This window comes from Wolffia australiana, chromosome 12 (genome assembly GCF_029677425.1).
Source record: "Wolffia australiana isolate 7733 chromosome 12, ASM2967742v1".
Lineage (NCBI taxonomy): Eukaryota > Viridiplantae > Streptophyta > Magnoliopsida > Alismatales > Araceae > Wolffia > Wolffia australiana.
In genome coordinates, this window is record NC_135846.1 from 2061061 (window position 1) to 2078855 (window position 17795).

The window sequence follows — 17795 nt, forward strand, 5'->3', positions numbered from 1 at the left end:
GAGAGTGAGTTAAAGTAGAGAGAAAGAGCAGAGAGAGAAAGAGAAGAGAGAAATAATAGAGCGAGAGAGTGAGTTAAAGAAGAGAGAAAGAGAAGAGAGAGAGAAAGAGAAGAGAGAAATAATAGAGCGAGAGAGTGCGTAAAAGAAGAGAGAAAGAGAAGAGAGAAATAATAGAGAGAGAGTGAGTAAAAGAAGAGAGAAAGAGAAGAGAGAAATAATAGAGAGAGAGAGAGTGAGTTAAAGAAGAGAGAAAGAGAAGAGAGAGAAAGAGAAGAGAGAGGAAAGAGAAGAGAGAAATGATAGAGAGAGAGAGTGAGTAAAAGAAGAGAGAAAGAGAAGAGAGAAATAATAGAGAGAGAGAGAGAGTGAGTTAAAGAAGAGAGAAAGAGAAGAGAGAGAAAGAGAAGAGAGAGGAAAGAGAAGAGAGAAATAATAGAGAGAGAGAGTGAGTAAAAGAAGAGAGAAAGAGAAGATAGAAATAATAGAGAGAGAGAGAGTGTGAGTTAAAGAAGAGAGAAAGAGAAGAGAGAGAGAAAGAGAAGAGAGAAAAAATAGAGAGAGAGAGAGAGTGAGTAAAAGAAGAGAGAAAGAGAAGAGAGAAAAAAGAGAGAGAGAGAGAGAGAGTGAGTAAAAGAAGAGAGAAAGAGAAGAGAGAAATAATAGAGAGAGAGAGAGTTAAAGAAGAGAGAAAGAGAAGAGAGAGAGAAAGAGAAGAGAGAAAAAATAGAGAGAGAGAGAGTGAGTAAAAGAAGAGAGAAAGAGAAGAGAGAAAAAAGAGAGAGAGAGAGAGAGAGTGAGTAAAAGAAGAGAGAAAGAGAAGAGAGAAATAATAGAGCGAGAGAGTGAGTTAAAGAAGAGAGAAAGAGAAGAGAGAGAGAAAGAGAAGAGAGAAAAAAGAGAGAGAGTGAGTAAAAGAAGAGAGAAAGAGAAGAGAGAAAAAATAGAGAGAGAGAGAGTGAGTAAAAGAAGAGAGAAAGAGAAGAGAGAAATAATAGAGCGAGAGTTAGTTAAAGAAGAGAGAAAGAGAAGAGAGAGAAAGAGAAGAGAGAAATAATAGAGAGAGAGTTAGTGAACGAAGAGAGAGAGAGAAGAGAGAGAGAAGATAGAGAGAGAGAGAGAGAGAGAGAGAGAGAGAGAAGAGAGAGAGAAGAGAGAGAGAGAGGGAGAAAGAGGAGAGAGAGAGAGAAGATAGAGAGAGAGAGAGAGAAAGAGAGAGACGTAGACCACCCAATGTTATTTGGGACCACAGTTCTCAGATTTCTTCGTCAGACAACCCCAGACGATGCGGCGGAGCCCATACAATCGCCGCTCCGCTTCCGTTCAAAAACGCAACTCCGCCGCCGTTCAATCGCCGTAAAATCTCTGCTGAATCGGCGTCGAATTATCATTCAATCGGCGTAGAATCGTCGTTGAATCGGCGTAGAATCGTCGTTAAATCGGCGTAGAATCTTCGTCGAATCGGCGTAGAACCGTGGTTGAATCGTGGTTGAATCGGAGTCGAATCGTCGTTGAATCGCTGCTCCGCTGCTGGCGAGCATGCCCTCCCACTCTTCTTCCGCCTCCGCCATGTTCGGTCAGCGAGGAACCCGCCTCCTCCGCAGAACAAGGACGACGTGGCCTTCTCTGATTGGCCATCGCAGCCCCACTGCCGGCAGGTTCCTTTGTCTCCTTGATCAGGTATTCCTGGCCTTACGGCTTTCTCGCCGACTACAGATCATATGATTGGTATTGGAGTACTATTCAATTGATTTATGCGTGTTTGAACAGCTTCAGTTAAAACTGTCTTTTTCTTTAAGAATTAATACAATCTCTGCAAGGTTTTCCCTCTGAATGAACTTCAATCAAAATTTTGATTCCATGCCTGAAAATATGATTGCTCCAGGAATTGGGCTGAAAATCCACAACTCCAACTGCTGTAGGAATACCACTTTGTAAATATATGCATGTTTGTGCAGCTTTAGTAAAAACTGCCTTTTTTATGAGAATCAATTTATTTTATTTTTTTTGAAAAGTAGGAGAATCAATTGAGTATCTACAAGGTTCTTCTTCTGAATGAAATTCAAGCAAAACTTCGATTCTATGCCTGAAAATCCAATAGCCATTGGAGTTGGACTGAAAATCCACGACTTCAACTGCTATAGGAATATCATTTTGTCGATATATTCCTGATTGAAACAGCTTCATTAAAAACTGACGTTTTTTAAAAGAATCAATACAATGAGGTAGGTTATAAGAATCAATCCACAATGTTCTTCCACTCAATGAAGTTCAATGGGGTTCGTTGAGACCATAGTCGCGTCCATTGGATCAATCGAAATTTCGATTCTCTCTGAACTTCAGGCCACCTTCTTATTCACTTCTCACGCTCACATAAAACAAAATATAAAAAAAAACGTCTTATTTCTTTTCTGCCCTATGTCGTGATGCCGCGTGTTTCCCTCTCTAAGTATTCGCAAAGTCACTATTTCTAGCCAACTTTGCCTTATTTCTCAAAGTATTCACCTATTGAATCACTATTTATATTCAGCTCTTCGTCGTTTCTCATCTAAAAAATCATTATTTCTGGCCAACTTTTCCTCTTTTCTTTCTTTAGTTATTCACCAAGTAAATCTCTATTTCTAGCCAACATTTCTTCATTTCTCTCCCAAGTATTCACCAACTCAATCTTTATTCCTATCCAACTTTTCCTTATTTCTCGAGAATCAATCATCAACTTAATCATTATTCCAACTCAACTTTTCCTTATTTTTCTAAATATTCAAAAAAATCAATCGCTATACCTATCCAACTTTTCCATATTCTTCTCTAAGTATTCGCCAACTTAATCATTATTCCAACCCAACTTTTCCTTATTTTTCTCTTTAAGTATTCAAAAAACTCAATTTCTATTCCTATCCAACTTTTCCTTATTTCTCTCGAAGTATTCACCAACTTAATCATTATTCCAACCCAACTTTTCCTTATTTTCCTCTCAAAGTATTAAACTACTCAATCTGTATTCCTTGCCCACTTTTCCTTATTTCCCTCTCGAAGGATTCACCAACTTAATCGTTACTCCAACCCAACTTTTCCTTATTTTCCTCTCGAAGTATTCAACAACTCAATCTGTATTCCTAGCCGACTTTTCCTTATTTCCCTCTCGAAGGATTCACCAACTTAATCATTATTCTGACCCAACTTTTCCTTATTTTCCTCTCAAAGTATTCAACAACTCAATCTGTATTCGTAGCCAACTTTTCTTTATTTCCCTCTCGAAGTATTCACCAACTTAATCATTATTTCTTACTAACTTTTCCTCACTTCTAAAGCCTCTCATCTTCCCATCCATCCTATAATCATTATCTTGATCTCTCTACCCCATGTCAAATTTTCCTTTGATTGCTGGACCAGGTGGCCCCTAGACTGGCAGCTGCCGTCGGGACAGGAGGCACCATTGCTGCTGCTACGGCAGGCAGTGGTGTTGGGGTGGGACATTCAGCAGTGGCCCAAGCCCTGGCTCATGTAGCGGTGACAGCCGTGGCGATTGCATCTGGAGCATGCCTTTCGACCAAGGTTGACTTTCTCTGGCCCAAAGCGGAAGGCCAGCCAGGTGTTTTATTTCAGACACTCTGCAAAAATTTCATTATGTTCTTTGATATTTTTGGCTCTTGGTTGTGTGAGGATGATAATTACTGCAGTACAGAGGTTTTAGGGTTTTTCTTTGCTCTGTGAACTGATTCTGGACATCTTCTTGATGCAGATTCCATAATCATCGAAGGAGTAGACTTGACTGGATACCCTATTTTCAATGATGCAAAGGTCTCTCTTTATTCTATTTTCTCCAGCTATTAAGTACAGTATGGTTTTTGTTACAATCCGTAACCTCTTTCTGGCGTATTAATGGCATTTTCCTTTTAGTAGTTCTTTTTAAATACATGTAACCTTCCCTTGAGGGCAGTTAAGAACTTGTTGTTGAAATGGGCCAGAGATCCCCTGAAAAGTGCACAGGCACCTATCAGTGTCTGTTGCCTTTTGGTCTCTTCTATCATTTCGCTCTCTATCTCTCCCTATTGTCTCTTTCAGTTTTTACTCCAACTTCTAACCATATTACTTTATTTCCTATCAGGTTCTGAAGGCCATTGAGTTTGCGCGAAGAGCTCACCAGGGCCAGCTGAGAAGGACAGGCGAGCCATATGTAACTCATTGCATATATACAGGAAAAATCTTGGCCGCATTGGTTCCAATGAGAGGGGAACGTGTATGATCTTTGTGATGTTATACCTGATATAGATTGTTTTTGCGATGAAATCTTCCTTGTTGTTGATTTTTTTCTTATACCCAAAGAATTTCATGGGCAAACCATTTGTTGACACCCTATTGGATGTGCCAATGCAGGCTGTAAACACAATTATAGCGGGAATTCTGCATGATGTGATTGATGATACGTTTGAAACTCTTCATAGAATAGAAGAAGAATTTGGCAGTGACGTAAGGAACCTAGTTGCTGGTGTTTCAAAGCTTAGTTATATAAATCAGGTGAGATTTTCTGCAAAACAATCTTTTTGAGGTGAGATTACAGCATTTAAAAGCCATTTGTTTCTTGTTTAATTGCTGACGCTTTCTTAATTAGTTGGTTAGATGACAATAAAACTAGTTGTGTTTTTGAGAAGCAACTCTGATCTTGATGAGTATTATCTTCCGCACTTGAAAACCCTAAGAGGGGTGGCAAGTTAGATTCATGCTAGATGTTAGATGTTTTGGGGTATTTGATAAGAACTCTGTAGTAACCTACCAAAGTAAAAGGAGAAAAAGGCCTCTCCGTGTGACACATTCTGAGTAAGCAACATGTACCAAACATCTTCCTGAAAATGGTGGGAATATTCATGCTATAAGGGTGAGATATCCAAGACAAGATTATTAATGTCTTTTATTTGAGTGGTTGTTGTTGCAATTGCGCTGGGAGCTCCTCCAGATCTAGAGTGACCATTGGTTAACGTGTCATTGCTTCCAAATATCTATCGTTCTTCTTCTTCCCTTCTGACCTATTCTGTTTTCAATCTCTATATGTTCTCATGTGAATTTGGGTGGGAATGGTATTGTAGTTGATTCTACGGAACATCAGATTTCCTATTCTTGATTCCACTGGGAGTCATATCAGTATTCCCTTCACACTATGGCATACTAATCAAGGACCCAAGCAATTTTACTGGTGAAGAACTTTTTACCCAAAAATACCTTTTTAGTTTACACTTTTCAAAAAAACGTTTACACTTCGTGGAACTCGCCTATGAGAGCCACTGTTGTGCAATTCATCGTGGTTATTAGTGATCTGGGATCGCATCATCGTGACCCCAAAGATGGAACTGCGACACCCGAAAAGAAAATCTGGGGTTCTAACAATTACTTCATAATAGCGGTGTAAATCCAGTTACTTGAATTGTGACGGAACCTATTTGAGAAAGTATGAAATGCGAATTATTGTCGTCCTTGAGTTAATTCCACTTATGATTACAATTACAAAGAAAGATGTCCAGAAGAGTCCGTGATTCTTTCACTTAATGGAAGGCAACCTACACTAAGAAGTAAACCTCATGATCACACTTCTGCTTTACAATAATGGGTTGGTTCTCTTATTCTTACAATTAAAAAAAGTGGATATCTGGTTCTCAGAATCAGTCACAACAATTGAATATACTGTTAAAGACATGGAACTAATTTTTTCAAACCATGCTCCAATTACCTGGATAGATTCACGTTTGAAGGGAGTCTTCAATTTGGCACAGCATGAGATAAATCCTTCCTCACCAGGGAATTTTTCTAGGCCACACTAGGAGATGCCTTCATTTTTAGATATCGGTAGGACAAATGGTCACTAGAGTCACCCTACAGGAGTTTCCATGACTTTTTGCCCTTGCACAGAATCCTGTCGCCTCAGTCAGGGGATGTTGGGATGATGCATGGAACCCGATCTTTGAAGGGGCTCTGTGAGGCCAGAAGAATTGGTGGGCATGCCACAGGCTTTCATACACCTTAGACCTTTGAGTGAATCACAAGATGACTGGGAGTGGCACATCCTTTTTGGTCAGGGATGCCTACATAAAGATCAGAGAGGGAGTGTCCGAGGATCCAAAAATCGCTATCATAGCGGCCTACTGTGGAAACATAAAGTTCCCTCTAAAGAATGTTATTGATGAGACGGCAACTTGTGACATGAGCTCTCCGAAAAAGAATGTTCTTACATACGTCGGCAAAATAGGTTCGGTGTGCAAGGAGAGAGGAAGACTGTTCTCATCTCTTCTTTGATTATCATTTTGCTCAGTTGATAAGATCATCACAGCAGATCCCAGGGGAGGATGCCTCTTCAGACGAGGAATTTTGGCATTCTATCAGGGATGGCAGATCGGGAGAAAGATGGAATGGGGAAGGTTACTCTCACTACTATGGGCATTTGGACTGCATGGAGTGTTAGGAGTGTTTCGGAGCAGAAGACAAACATGTTCATAATTATTGTTAAGAAGTGCAAGTCATGAAGACGAGCAAAAGGCATGTCTTTAGGAGCGATGAACAAAGGAAGTAAATTATGTTACAAAGAAGTTAACCTGCTCAGCTGGCGCTCATTGCACGAGTGTGAACCGACGGGGAATTTAAAAAGGAAATGAGGTGATATTTTAAGGGGAGGACAGCCTCAGTGGAGAATAGTCTTCATGATGTGGAGTCTCTTTTTGAATACTGGTTTAGAAGGGGTTGATGGTGGCTACTTCGATCATCCTGTTTATTGGCTGTTCATCTATTTCAATTGCATCAGGTTGATCACCGAACTCTGGTGACCTTCCATAATTATTTCAAAAATTAAACAATTACAAAGAAATAAATACAAAGGATTAAGAACTAAAGAACATAAGTGAATGGATTGCAAAGCATAAAATGACGAAGCATGTCACTCTCAGCCAAAAATGTGTGACGTTCTCTTATTAATTTATCTAAAAGTGCTTTAAAATTTGAATAGATGGTGAGGTATTTGCCTATTTTTCCGTTCTCCCTCTAAAAATTATAATTTTCGTGGTACAGCTTCTTAGACGACACCGGAGGAAATCAATTGACCAAAATGATCTTACATCTGAAGAGGTACTCAACATTTATCCACCCTTTATACTATGAGAATTTGACTGTATATCTAGTGCTCTGAATGACGCTGCCGTGTGTCTGTCCTGTGACAACGTTTTTGGGTACAGAGTTAAAATTGTCAGAGTGATGAAAATAACTCTTATATGTAAACCACGTGATCAATCTCTTCTATGTTTTAATGACAGATTAAAAAAGCTCTTTGTGTTTTTATTTTTAAGAACTAAAATGTTATTTATATACATAAAAAAGCACTAGTTACTCGATATGGGTAATGTCAGACAACACAAACTATTAGGTATTGGCAGGACAACTACTTTGTTATCAGTTGGAATATCTCTCTTGAAAGAAGTTAGGGACTAAATTTTTTTGATCAAAGCGCTTTTACCTGGGAGAAACCTTCCCTGATAGATAATTAATTTCCAAGTAATGGATTATTATATCATTCTTGTTAGTGTTGACTTTTACTCAAAAACGATTGGTTTGTACACTAATATAACATTGATTCTCTGTAGTATTAGTTGTTTTAATTATGCGTCTTCTTGAAGTTTTTATTCTTTGGACAATGGTTTAACCTCATAGTATATGGTCAGGCAAACAAACTCAGAGCTATGCTTTTGGGCATGGTTGATGATCCTCGTGTGGTTCTCATCAAGCTTGCAGATCGCCTTCATAACATGAGAACAATGTAAGCCTTCTTGCCCAAAATGCCGATCAGCTTAGTCTGCTCAGACTTCCATCGAATCAAACTGAGATGGTTGTTTTGTCTTGCTTGATTTTGATCGTAGCTATATTTCATTCATTGTTTTTGCTTGTGTCACTTTTTTATGGCGTCTGGTACAGTATATACCGAAGTAATTGCTTGTACCATTCCTATTGACATTCTAGACTTTGGAATTGTGGTAACATAAAAGGCTATGAATGTAGACGGCACACCTGAAGCTCATTAAGTTTCCTAAGATTCCTTGGGTCGAAATAAAATTCAGCTTGTACTTGGCCGGTGGTTATCACTTTCTGAGAGTGGGTCAATTCTAATTAATTTCTTATTTTTAGTTATCTCAGTTATCAACCAATTTTCTGTCTTATAGAGGTTTTGGAGAGTATACAGTCCGTTTACATTCTGTAAATAGTTTACTCTTATATCCATGTGAATTGAGGAGACCATTTACTTTCAGGTTGGGAAAGGATCCCTTTTATTCTCTGGGTCTCTTTACAGCTGTCCATCCTCCATTCTGATTGCCCTGCCCGAGTTATCATTTTTGTCTGTGTTCTTTAAAAAAAATAATTTTTGTCTGTGTTATAAAAGCATAATCTGCCATTTAATCATATTCATCCTATCTGTTCTTCTACCTTCTGTGATATTGTTTCCCAAATCCTTTCATACACCTTTCCATATTATCTATGTGGTCTGCATTTTTCTCTTTCAGTTATGCTTTACCACGACTGAAGGCACAGGCTGTTGCACAGGAGACATTGTCTGTGTGGTGTTCACTAGCTTCTAGGCTGGGAGTTTGGGCCTTGAAAGCAGAACTCGAGGATTTATGCTTTGCTGTTCTACAGGTATGTGGTCTGCTTTTATTATTCGCTGAGGCTTCTACCCTAGATTAGGTTTCTATTGAGACTCTGAACTTAAGTAGTAATAAATGAAGAAATTGGCTGCAATTGGGGGGGGAGAGAGAAAGTGATATGAAATCCAATCTCTAGATTAATCATTTTATTTCAGACCATTAAGGTCATTACGGTTGTTTGACATTAGAGTAGTTTTTTCCTCACCAGTTAAATGTATGTACTGCTCCAATTCACCTGATGGATCATCTCCCTTCCTTTCTCTCCTTTCACTCTCCGATTACACCTCTTCTCTTGTTAGAGCCACCATGTTCTTATGAGAAAGAAGAAGAGCGGGAAAATGTAAATGTGAACTTACGAGGATGAATTGCAAACAACACACTAGCAGTAACATCCTCCTGGATGCTCCTGGTCGAAGGCCTACAAAGAAACCTTAGCATCCCTCTAGAACATTCATCTTACCACAAAACTCAACTCTCAAGTGGCCTCGCTTTTTGTCCTAAATAGACATTCTTACAATTTTTTTGTATAATTGTCCAGAATACCCTTACGACACTAATATCCATTTTATAATATTGAATGTCTCACCATTTTTTTGGCATTATTTCTATGCTTAAGATTATGTTTTGTGATATAAAGTCGTTTCTTGGCTTCTTCTGTTTCACATCTATAATTCTCTCCTGAACTTTGATATTCTTTTTGTGAGGTATAGTCATGAAGTCAAGTATATGGTACTTGGGATCAGAGTATGTGATACTAATGAAACGAAGTGCATTAGTAAGGTTATTTTTTACTTCGGGTAATGCTTGCTGGCATGATGCGGGATAATTTTATTTTTGCCTGATCTTCATCTTTTCAGAAATATCCTGTTTTGGACGAATTGCAGCCTCTATTTCATGCTAAATGGATACTGAGGCTAACTTAATATTTTTTCTTGTAGCCTGATACTTTTCAACAGATCCGATCAGAACTGGCTTCAATGTGGGCATCTGACTCAAGGAGTAGAAATCCTCGACGAGCATCTGCGAAACCTGCCATTTTGTTACCAATCAATGATTCTGATTTTGGTGCGAACTATAAGGCTTCTATGGCTCCTCTGGAAGATATGGAAGATATCAAGGTAGACATTTTTCTTGCATTATTGTTTCAAATTATTTCCTCTTCACAAAAAAGTATAGACTAGGAACACTGTTCATATCTTTTATTCATCTTGGCATTTGTTTGTGTAGGATCTCCTGCATGCAGTATTGCCATTCGATCTATTTTTGGATAGAAGGAAGAGAACGTCTTTTCTCAAGAAGCTCAGATCAGATTCTGATGTTTCTAATATGAACCGTAAGGTCATAACTGACGCTGGGGTAGCGTTCTCATCTTTAGTACTATGTGAGGAAGCACTTCAACAAGAACTGTTCATATCTACATCGTATGTACCACAAACCTTTCTCTTTCATTTGGCTAGAACCTATTTTGAATTGATATAAGTATCTCTCTTTGTTTGTATCAAATGCATTGATATGTTAATAGTTTCTCAATAATCCAACTGGCTAGTCTCCTGAATATGCGTTTCTTTTTTTACAGCTATATTCCAGGGATGGAAGTTACCTTGTCGAGTAGACTGAAAAGTATATACAGCATCTACTGCAAGGTAACCTGACTTAAATCTTCAATCTTAGGCCCAGATACGATCTGAAATTCCTGAATATCTAAGTTTGAATATGAGATGGTGCTTTAAGTGTGAATTCCTAGAACTATCTATGTGCAGCCATCGCTTTCCTGATCAGTCCACCAGGCTTTCATGGTTTCAACTTGGAGAGACATAGGGTCCGATAAGTTCCGAATCTGGATTTATCTCAATGAAAGGGATCGTATTTTACCTGTAGAGGCTACATGTGCCTGTCCCCTTGAAAGTGAAGGTGTCAATATTGACCAATCTGGTGATCAAACTATAATTGAGTAACCACCGACACATAAGTGCATTCTTCCAGACCTTCTATCCTGAAGCCTCTGGATCAATAGCAAAGAATAGGTGCACGGAGATCAATCTCCTTTCAAGGGTTATTTCAACATTTTGGCCCCAATACTATACATTGAGTACGTAACATCTGAAAGGTTCCGGAATGCTGGGCAAGATGAGTTGTATCAGCACTCGTATTCATGGAAGATATCCTGGTTCTCTGGGACAGATTGTGTCATTCCAGACTCAGCCATAGTTTCCTGGGATGCCAGTATCAATTTGGCAGCGATTGATCTTCAAGGAGTCAAAAAACTTATACCCTTCTACCCTTTTCTTTTCCAACTATTTCATAGGCCTTTCAATGATGCAGGAGAAATGGAAACGTACGAGAGGAATAATTTCCACCTCCATAACAGCGTGTGAGGCATCCAATGCCTCGATAGTCACTCCAGTACCTTGTGCACCATCGATGCATTACTGGATAGTGTAATTCTTGAGAGAGATGAGGGAATGATGAGATGAATAGGAGGATGGACAGAGAGGAACGCCAGAAAATAGGGCACAAAAAAGGTTGGAGTTTCCATTACTAATCCTTTGCCCTTTTATACAAATATGCACTGAGGGGAGAGAGAGAGAGAGAGAGAGAAAAACAGTCCCTCCAATGGTCATATTGTTGAAACATATGACGGTTGGGACCTGTCACATCCAGCTGCTTTTTTTACAGCTGGATGTCCAACGGCTAGTTTTTCTAGCCGTTGGAGTCTGGGCCTGATGTAAATCAGGCCCAGTATATATTAGGTCCTTAATGGACCTAATATATGGCCCTAATAGGCCCCTCACTATTGGGCCCTTAATGGGCCCTTAGTGGGCTCTTCATGGGCCCTTAACGGGCCCTTATTTAGATTGATTTTAGTTAGGTTTTTTATTCATTTCCCTAGGGTTATTCTATTACATGTACACGGCCTTTGGCCCATAAGTCAGTCCAATCTGCCCTAAATGGGCCTTGATGATCTAACAGTTAGTCCGCCAGTCGCCATCATAGAGAAAGAGTGGACCGGAAAGCATACTTCTAGTCCAATTGGGCACCCCCTAATATTGTGGAACAGTTACTGGATAGGAATTCTTACAAGTGGATGATACGATCCTTGGTCTAGGTCGTATCGGGAGGAGGTTGGAAGACGAGGTAGGGTAGAAGTTCCCGGGGTAGAGAGGTGAAACGGGAATGGTTGGGGGAAGGCCAAGCTGAGGGGGTAGGGATCAGCCGGGGACAAGCCGCCTGAAGACGCAGTGAAGTGGAGACGATCGCGAGGTACGGGGATCGTGAAGGGAGAGGGGGACAGACCTAGACGAGGAGAGGGGAGACAAGAACACCTTTCTTCAATCAACTTCTTCTTGGCTGCCCTCCTAAAGGGAGGGCATCCCTATTTAAAGGGAAATACGTAACATGGAATGACTTAAATGCCCCTTATGGGCTAAATGACAAAACTACCCCTAGATAGGTTTAGGATCCTATCAGTGGACCTAATGAGGAAGGCGAAGAAATAAAAGAACGCCAAGGGAGATAGAATTCTAGCTGGCAGTCTCACTTCTAACTGAGAAACAGTCATTAAACAAACTCTTATAAGAACTGTGTCACTTCTTATGAAGATCATGTTTGCCCTATTCTTTTTCTTTCATTTACTTACCCGTTAAGCTCTCTTGTGTCCTTTTTGAGAATCCAATCCAAGTGTGGAAGTAACTAAACTTAGGATACGTTTGGAGTAATCTAATCTCCTTTTTCTGCTTACACAGGATTACCTTTGTTTTCAAACACAAATAGACCTTGGTCCCTACTCATGTTTTTCTTTTTTTCTTTAGATGAAAAGGAAAGGGATAAATATATGTGAAGTCTACGATGCTCGGGCACTACGTGTTGTTGTCGGGGATAAGGACGGCAGGTTGCATGGACTCGCTGTTAAGAGTTGCTACAGTCTTCTTAATACTATTCACAGGTAGAATAAGTTCAAGACGATCATGTTACCAAATGCTAATTCTGAAAGAATATGATATTGTCACTAGTTCAAGATTTTCCACCAGTTTTAATTATTTTGGTTTAAACTTTGTTTTCTTTTTTATTTAAGAACCATATTTGATCTGGGCGAATGCTCCTTTTTATGTTTACATGACCAGTCTCTGAAATTTCTTTCAGGCTCTGGATGCCTGTTGATGGTGAGTTCGATGATTATATTGTCAATCCTAAGCCGAGTGGTTACCAGGTATGCAGTTGCCTTAAAATGTTAGTATAACAGATGCAATGTGCTAGGTAGTTTATTCAACGGTTGAGATATATTTTCCAAGAACAATGTTTAATTCAAAAAAAACTGAAGATAATTCAATAAATCTTTCTTTTTGTTTGCAAACTACTCTGCCTCCACCCTATGATGATTTCTTTTACAAAAGCGATGTTGCATTCTGATGTTTCGTTTCCCTTCTTCAGTCCCTTCATACGGCAGTACAGGGTCCTGATAGTGCACCTCTGGAGGTACAAATAAGAACCCAGGTGGGAACTATAATTACATCCTTATGACATAAATAAAGATTCCCCTTCCCTGATTACAGGATGGTGAGTCTTCAGCGTCCTCTCTGTCACATTAGGATGATAATGATGAGGTTGTCGTTAGCATCACTACTCATCTGCAACTGGGATGACAATGAAAGAATGGCCATCCTAGTCATCCTAGTCATCCCCCCATCATCTTATTCTACCTCCACTTTCACGGTCTCTCACTTTCCCCACTCATTTTTGTGAAGACTCTTGTGAGTTTTGACTCTCTCTCTCTCTTCCCCCGTCTCCCTCTCTTTCTGTCCACTTGTCATCTAAACTGATTCACTCACTGTATTCTTTGTCCACTTGTGGATGATGATGATGACTTCATCTTCAAATGGCAAACCCTAGCATAGCTTATTATTTATTGTCCCACATCAAACTGAGAATTGTAGTCATGCCCATTGACAGAGGATGCATGACTATGCTGAATCCGGGCTAGCTGCTCATTGGCTGTACAAGGAGTCTGATAGCAAGGTTGGATATACAAGCAGCGTGCCAGAGCCAAAAATCGATGTGTCATCCTATGAGCCTAAAGATCTTGAAGAGGAGACAGTCTCCCAGGAAGTTCATCCGAAGTACGGCTTACTAAAAGTGGGCCACCCTGTTCTTCGCGTAGATGGCAGCCAGTTGTTAGGGGCTGTGATTTTAAGGTATGCAAGCATGGAAATAATGAAAAATATAAATGGTCGATAATGGGTTTCTATTCACCTTGAGGGTTTGATTTCTAGGATTGATCAGGGAGGAAGAGATTTGCTTGTTGCTGTAAATTTTGAGCTCGAAGCATCCGAGGCTTTGGCTGACAGGAGAAATTCTTCTCAGACGAGGCATTGGGAAGCCTACGCAAAACTGTTCAAGAAGGTCGTAGTTATTTCTGGTTAATATAAACAACACGTAGAAAACATAAAGTCATTCTTCAAGACCTTTTATAGTAATTTTTAGCATGTTTGATCTCCCTAAAATTCTTAATTCTATTATAAAAAATACGTATTACTAATCTTGTTCTTCTATTGTACCTTTCTTTTAGAATTTTACTTGTACGTGTCTAACACTAATACCTTCCCTATGGGAAACTATAACTGTTATTCTTGTTTGTGATATTATCAATTTACTCAAACTTTCAGGGAAACGCTCATCATAAATATTTTTATATACCTTCTGGTTATGAACTTTCACACTTGAAAACATCGTCTGGAGCTTGGCCAATTTCTGTATCCTGTCTAGGTTATCTGCAAGCGTTCTGAAATAACTCAAAGATAGCAGATAACAAGGATGATGTTACAGAAGTCTATTTTAGAAAAGCACAACATTGTAAAATCAACACGTCTTTGCTTTGTACTTTCAAATTCAGTATTGAACTAACGATTATGTAGTGTATTGCAGGTTTCAGATAAGTGGTGGTCTGCTCCTGGGCATGGCGATTGGTGCACTTGTCTAGAGAAGTACACTCTCTGTCGAGATGGAATGTACCACAAGGTGGAGGTTTTGTTTTATCATTCATTAGATCTTTATTATTGAATATTTATCTGTCGTCTTGTGAATTTGATGATTTAATACTGCATTCTTTGGTGAAAAGTTCATTTTCAAAAACCTTAGTGAATCAATTGAACTAGAACTGTACCAAATCAAGTGTACCAAATAATGAACATGTACGAAATCAAGTGTCGAGGATTGGTAGATAATATAGGAAAAGTTAAGTCTAAACTTGGACAAGCACTTTCGAATCAACATAATAGCTTGTGACCCTCGGGCCTGGTCTATTTACAGTAAATAGTGTCTCTTCCTTGATTGGTTATGTCTCTCTGCGTGATCATGTGGAGATCCCTTACCTTTTATTGTTTTTTTATAAAAACCTCTTCAACATATGCAACAGTAGGTTTTAGGAACATTTCATTTTTATTCGCATCGTTCTCGACCTTGTAAAATACTCAATGTCTCTGAATGGTGTTTCCATGTTTGGCAGCAAGATCAATTCCAGAGGTTGTTACCCACCTTCATCCAGGTGATAGATTTAACTGATCAGGAAGAAACGGAATATTGGGCTGTTGTCTCAGCTGTATTTGAAGGCAAGGAAATAGAGTCCATTCAGACTAGCAGCTTAAACGTTTCAGAGAGGTCAAGCGCTGCCCCCTCTACTTGGCCGTCTCCCATTGAATCTGGCATCAACCACAAGGTGACATGAATTGGAGATGGATATTTCAATTTCTTCTATCTTAAAACCTATTTGTTTAGTTTCCTTATGAGAAGAGCATTTAAAAAATGCCAACCATGCACTAAGACATTGCTCTTTTCTCTTTTATTTTAATGAAAACGGCATAAAAAATATTTCAAACTCATTTTCCAGAGTTTTCATGGATGACCCTTTTTATTAGACATGGTTGTTCTGTTATGTTCATTTGAAGCGAACAAAAAATTTGCACAAAAGGACCGCACAGGGCCTTGTTCTTTGTTCTGTTCCTTTTAAAAAAAAAATGAACAAAATTTGCGCATTCGCACAAATTCGCACATTCGCGCAAAACTAGAACAAAATTCGCACAAAGCAAACAAAAGAACCGCATTCGGGTTTGTGCGATGTTCTGTTCGAATTCGTTTTTATTCTGTTCGGAAAACAGAACTGAACAAAAAATTCACTCAAAAAGAACAGAACGACCACGTCTACTTTTTATTTGATCTTTATTTTTCTCTCTCGCAAACGCAGGTACAGCTGCTGAGGACGATGTTGCAGTGGGAAGAGCAGGTGAGGAACGAGGCCTCCTACGTAAAGGTGAAGAAACCTGGAATGGCGGGTCCTTCTGGTGGGGCCCTCAAGCCCGTGATGCTCGATGAGGTCGTCATCATCTGCTGGCCCCATGGCTGGATCATGCGTCTGCGCTCTGGCAGCACGGCCGCCGATGCCGCTCGCCGATTGGGCCTCGAGGGCCGCCTCGTCTGTATCAATGGCCAGCTTGCCATCCCCCATACTGTTCTCAAGGACGGTGACATAGTCGAGGTCCGCTTCTGAAACCATCATCCGCCGCCACATCCATTTTATCATCTTCGTCATCATCATCTTTGTCAGGATATCATCATGATGAGCAGTCTCTCCATTGTAGCATCATTATTGTAAAATTTTCATCATCCATCATCCATTAACTTCGTAGCCACTCCAACTGCTCAGAAATCATCCCACCCATCTAGAATCCTCATTGGAGATTAATTTTCTCCCCTGCATGTAGCATTATCTACTGGGTAACCTCTTTATTCATGCGTATTGTGCATATGACTCTCGCATAACCATGTAGACATGTTGTTTGTCACCGTCATCAACATCCGTAGGATATTTCCCCATTGTCTTCATTCTACTCATCATGGTAATGTACACTGTGTTCATTCCTACATCCAATTGTAAATGCTATTCACACTGGTTTCTGTAATTACTAATATTTTCCGTATCATGCGTCCTCTCCCAAATTTATTGTTTTTATTTCATTTTTTGCCATATAGTTTATCCTCGTGAATAGTACTTCGTGAATTCAGCTGTCTAAAGGTCAGCATTTTCTTCTCTCTCTGTATGAGAGTATTCCTGATAATATAATCTTCATGAGGGCATTCGCTTCGAGTGTTAGCATTTTTTAGGGATATTTGATATGATCCCTGCCCCTCAGGGGCAGTCTTGTCTTTTGACTGTTAGGCTATCTGTGTTTCTCTCCCTTCCCATTTTTCCTTTAAATAGCACAGGTCTCATCTTCAGTTATGTTAGTGGCTGTCCCATCCATCCTACGATTCTTGTCCTCGTGATCGTCTCTTCTTCACCTCATCTTCAGGCGGCTCATCTCTGGTCTGACCCCTACCTCGTCGCTGCCTCTTCCCTGATCATTCCCATTCTCCTCTCCATCGCAGAAACTCTCTCTCGTCTCCCTCTTAACCTATCCATCCCTGTCCAGTTGAGGTTTTACGGGTCAGAATTGTATCGAGATGATAGGTCCTGCGAGGAACATATCAATCTTCAATGAGGTTAAGGCCATAATGGTAAATTTATATTTCAAAATGATAAATTTTTTAATGAGGTTTTTAGGCATCTGGAGTTGTAAAACATTTATCGGTCAATCGAAGCAGAAAATATTTAAAATAATCAATGAGGTTTGTGCTCGAAAGACTCGAAAGAAAATTTGATATTTGAATGTTGACATCATCAATGCATGTGGTGAAATTGATATCGGAAAATCTGTAGTAATTATTTTAAAATAAAAATGCTTGAACCTTTTAATATAACTGGGGTCACAAAAGATTTTCCTGTCTAACTGGAAAATATCTGGTTCTCTCAATGGCGTTTATGTCTAGAGGAATAGAGAGAAAGAGCATTCTAAAATAGCTGATAGTGTAGTTGCCTAGAATGAGTTGAAAACGTGTGAATTTAAGTTATGTTTAAAGAAAAGATCTCTTGAACCCTGAAAAAAGAGTGTTTTATGTTTCAATCTAATTGGAAAGTATGTGATGCCTTCTATGAGATTTAGACCATAATAGATATCCAAAAAGGGTATTGTGACTTGGCTCAACTCCATTTGTGATATTTTTCTGTTTGTGGGACACTATCGAGTCTGGCCTTTGGAG

At 39.4% G+C, this 17795-nt stretch overlaps 1 protein-coding gene across 2 annotated transcripts; it reads left to right on the forward strand.

The window, feature by feature from the left end:
• The first annotated feature begins 1241 nt into the window (after positions 1-1241).
• Positions 1242-16655, forward strand: LOC144710170 (uncharacterized). 2 transcript variants are annotated; one of them, XM_078583859.1, is made up of 19 exons: positions 1242-1677; positions 3391-3589; positions 3740-3798; positions 4106-4237; positions 4375-4515; positions 7048-7104; positions 7695-7789; positions 8529-8661; positions 9608-9787; positions 9897-10090; positions 10246-10312; positions 12479-12612; positions 12810-12876; positions 13098-13142; positions 13617-13858; positions 13937-14066; positions 14589-14681; positions 15169-15378; positions 15904-16655. In XM_078583859.1, the coding sequence occupies exons 1-19, from the start codon at positions 1537-1539 to the stop codon at positions 16204-16206; spliced, it is 2622 nt and encodes an 873-aa protein (XP_078439985.1). In that variant the 5' UTR covers positions 1242-1536; the 3' UTR covers positions 16207-16655. The 2 variants fall into 2 exon arrangements, with proteins under 2 accessions (XP_078439985.1, XP_078439984.1); XM_078583858.1 differs by having other exon boundaries at positions 1243-1677; positions 13098-13160.
• The last annotated feature ends 1140 nt before the right edge of the window (positions 16656-17795 follow it).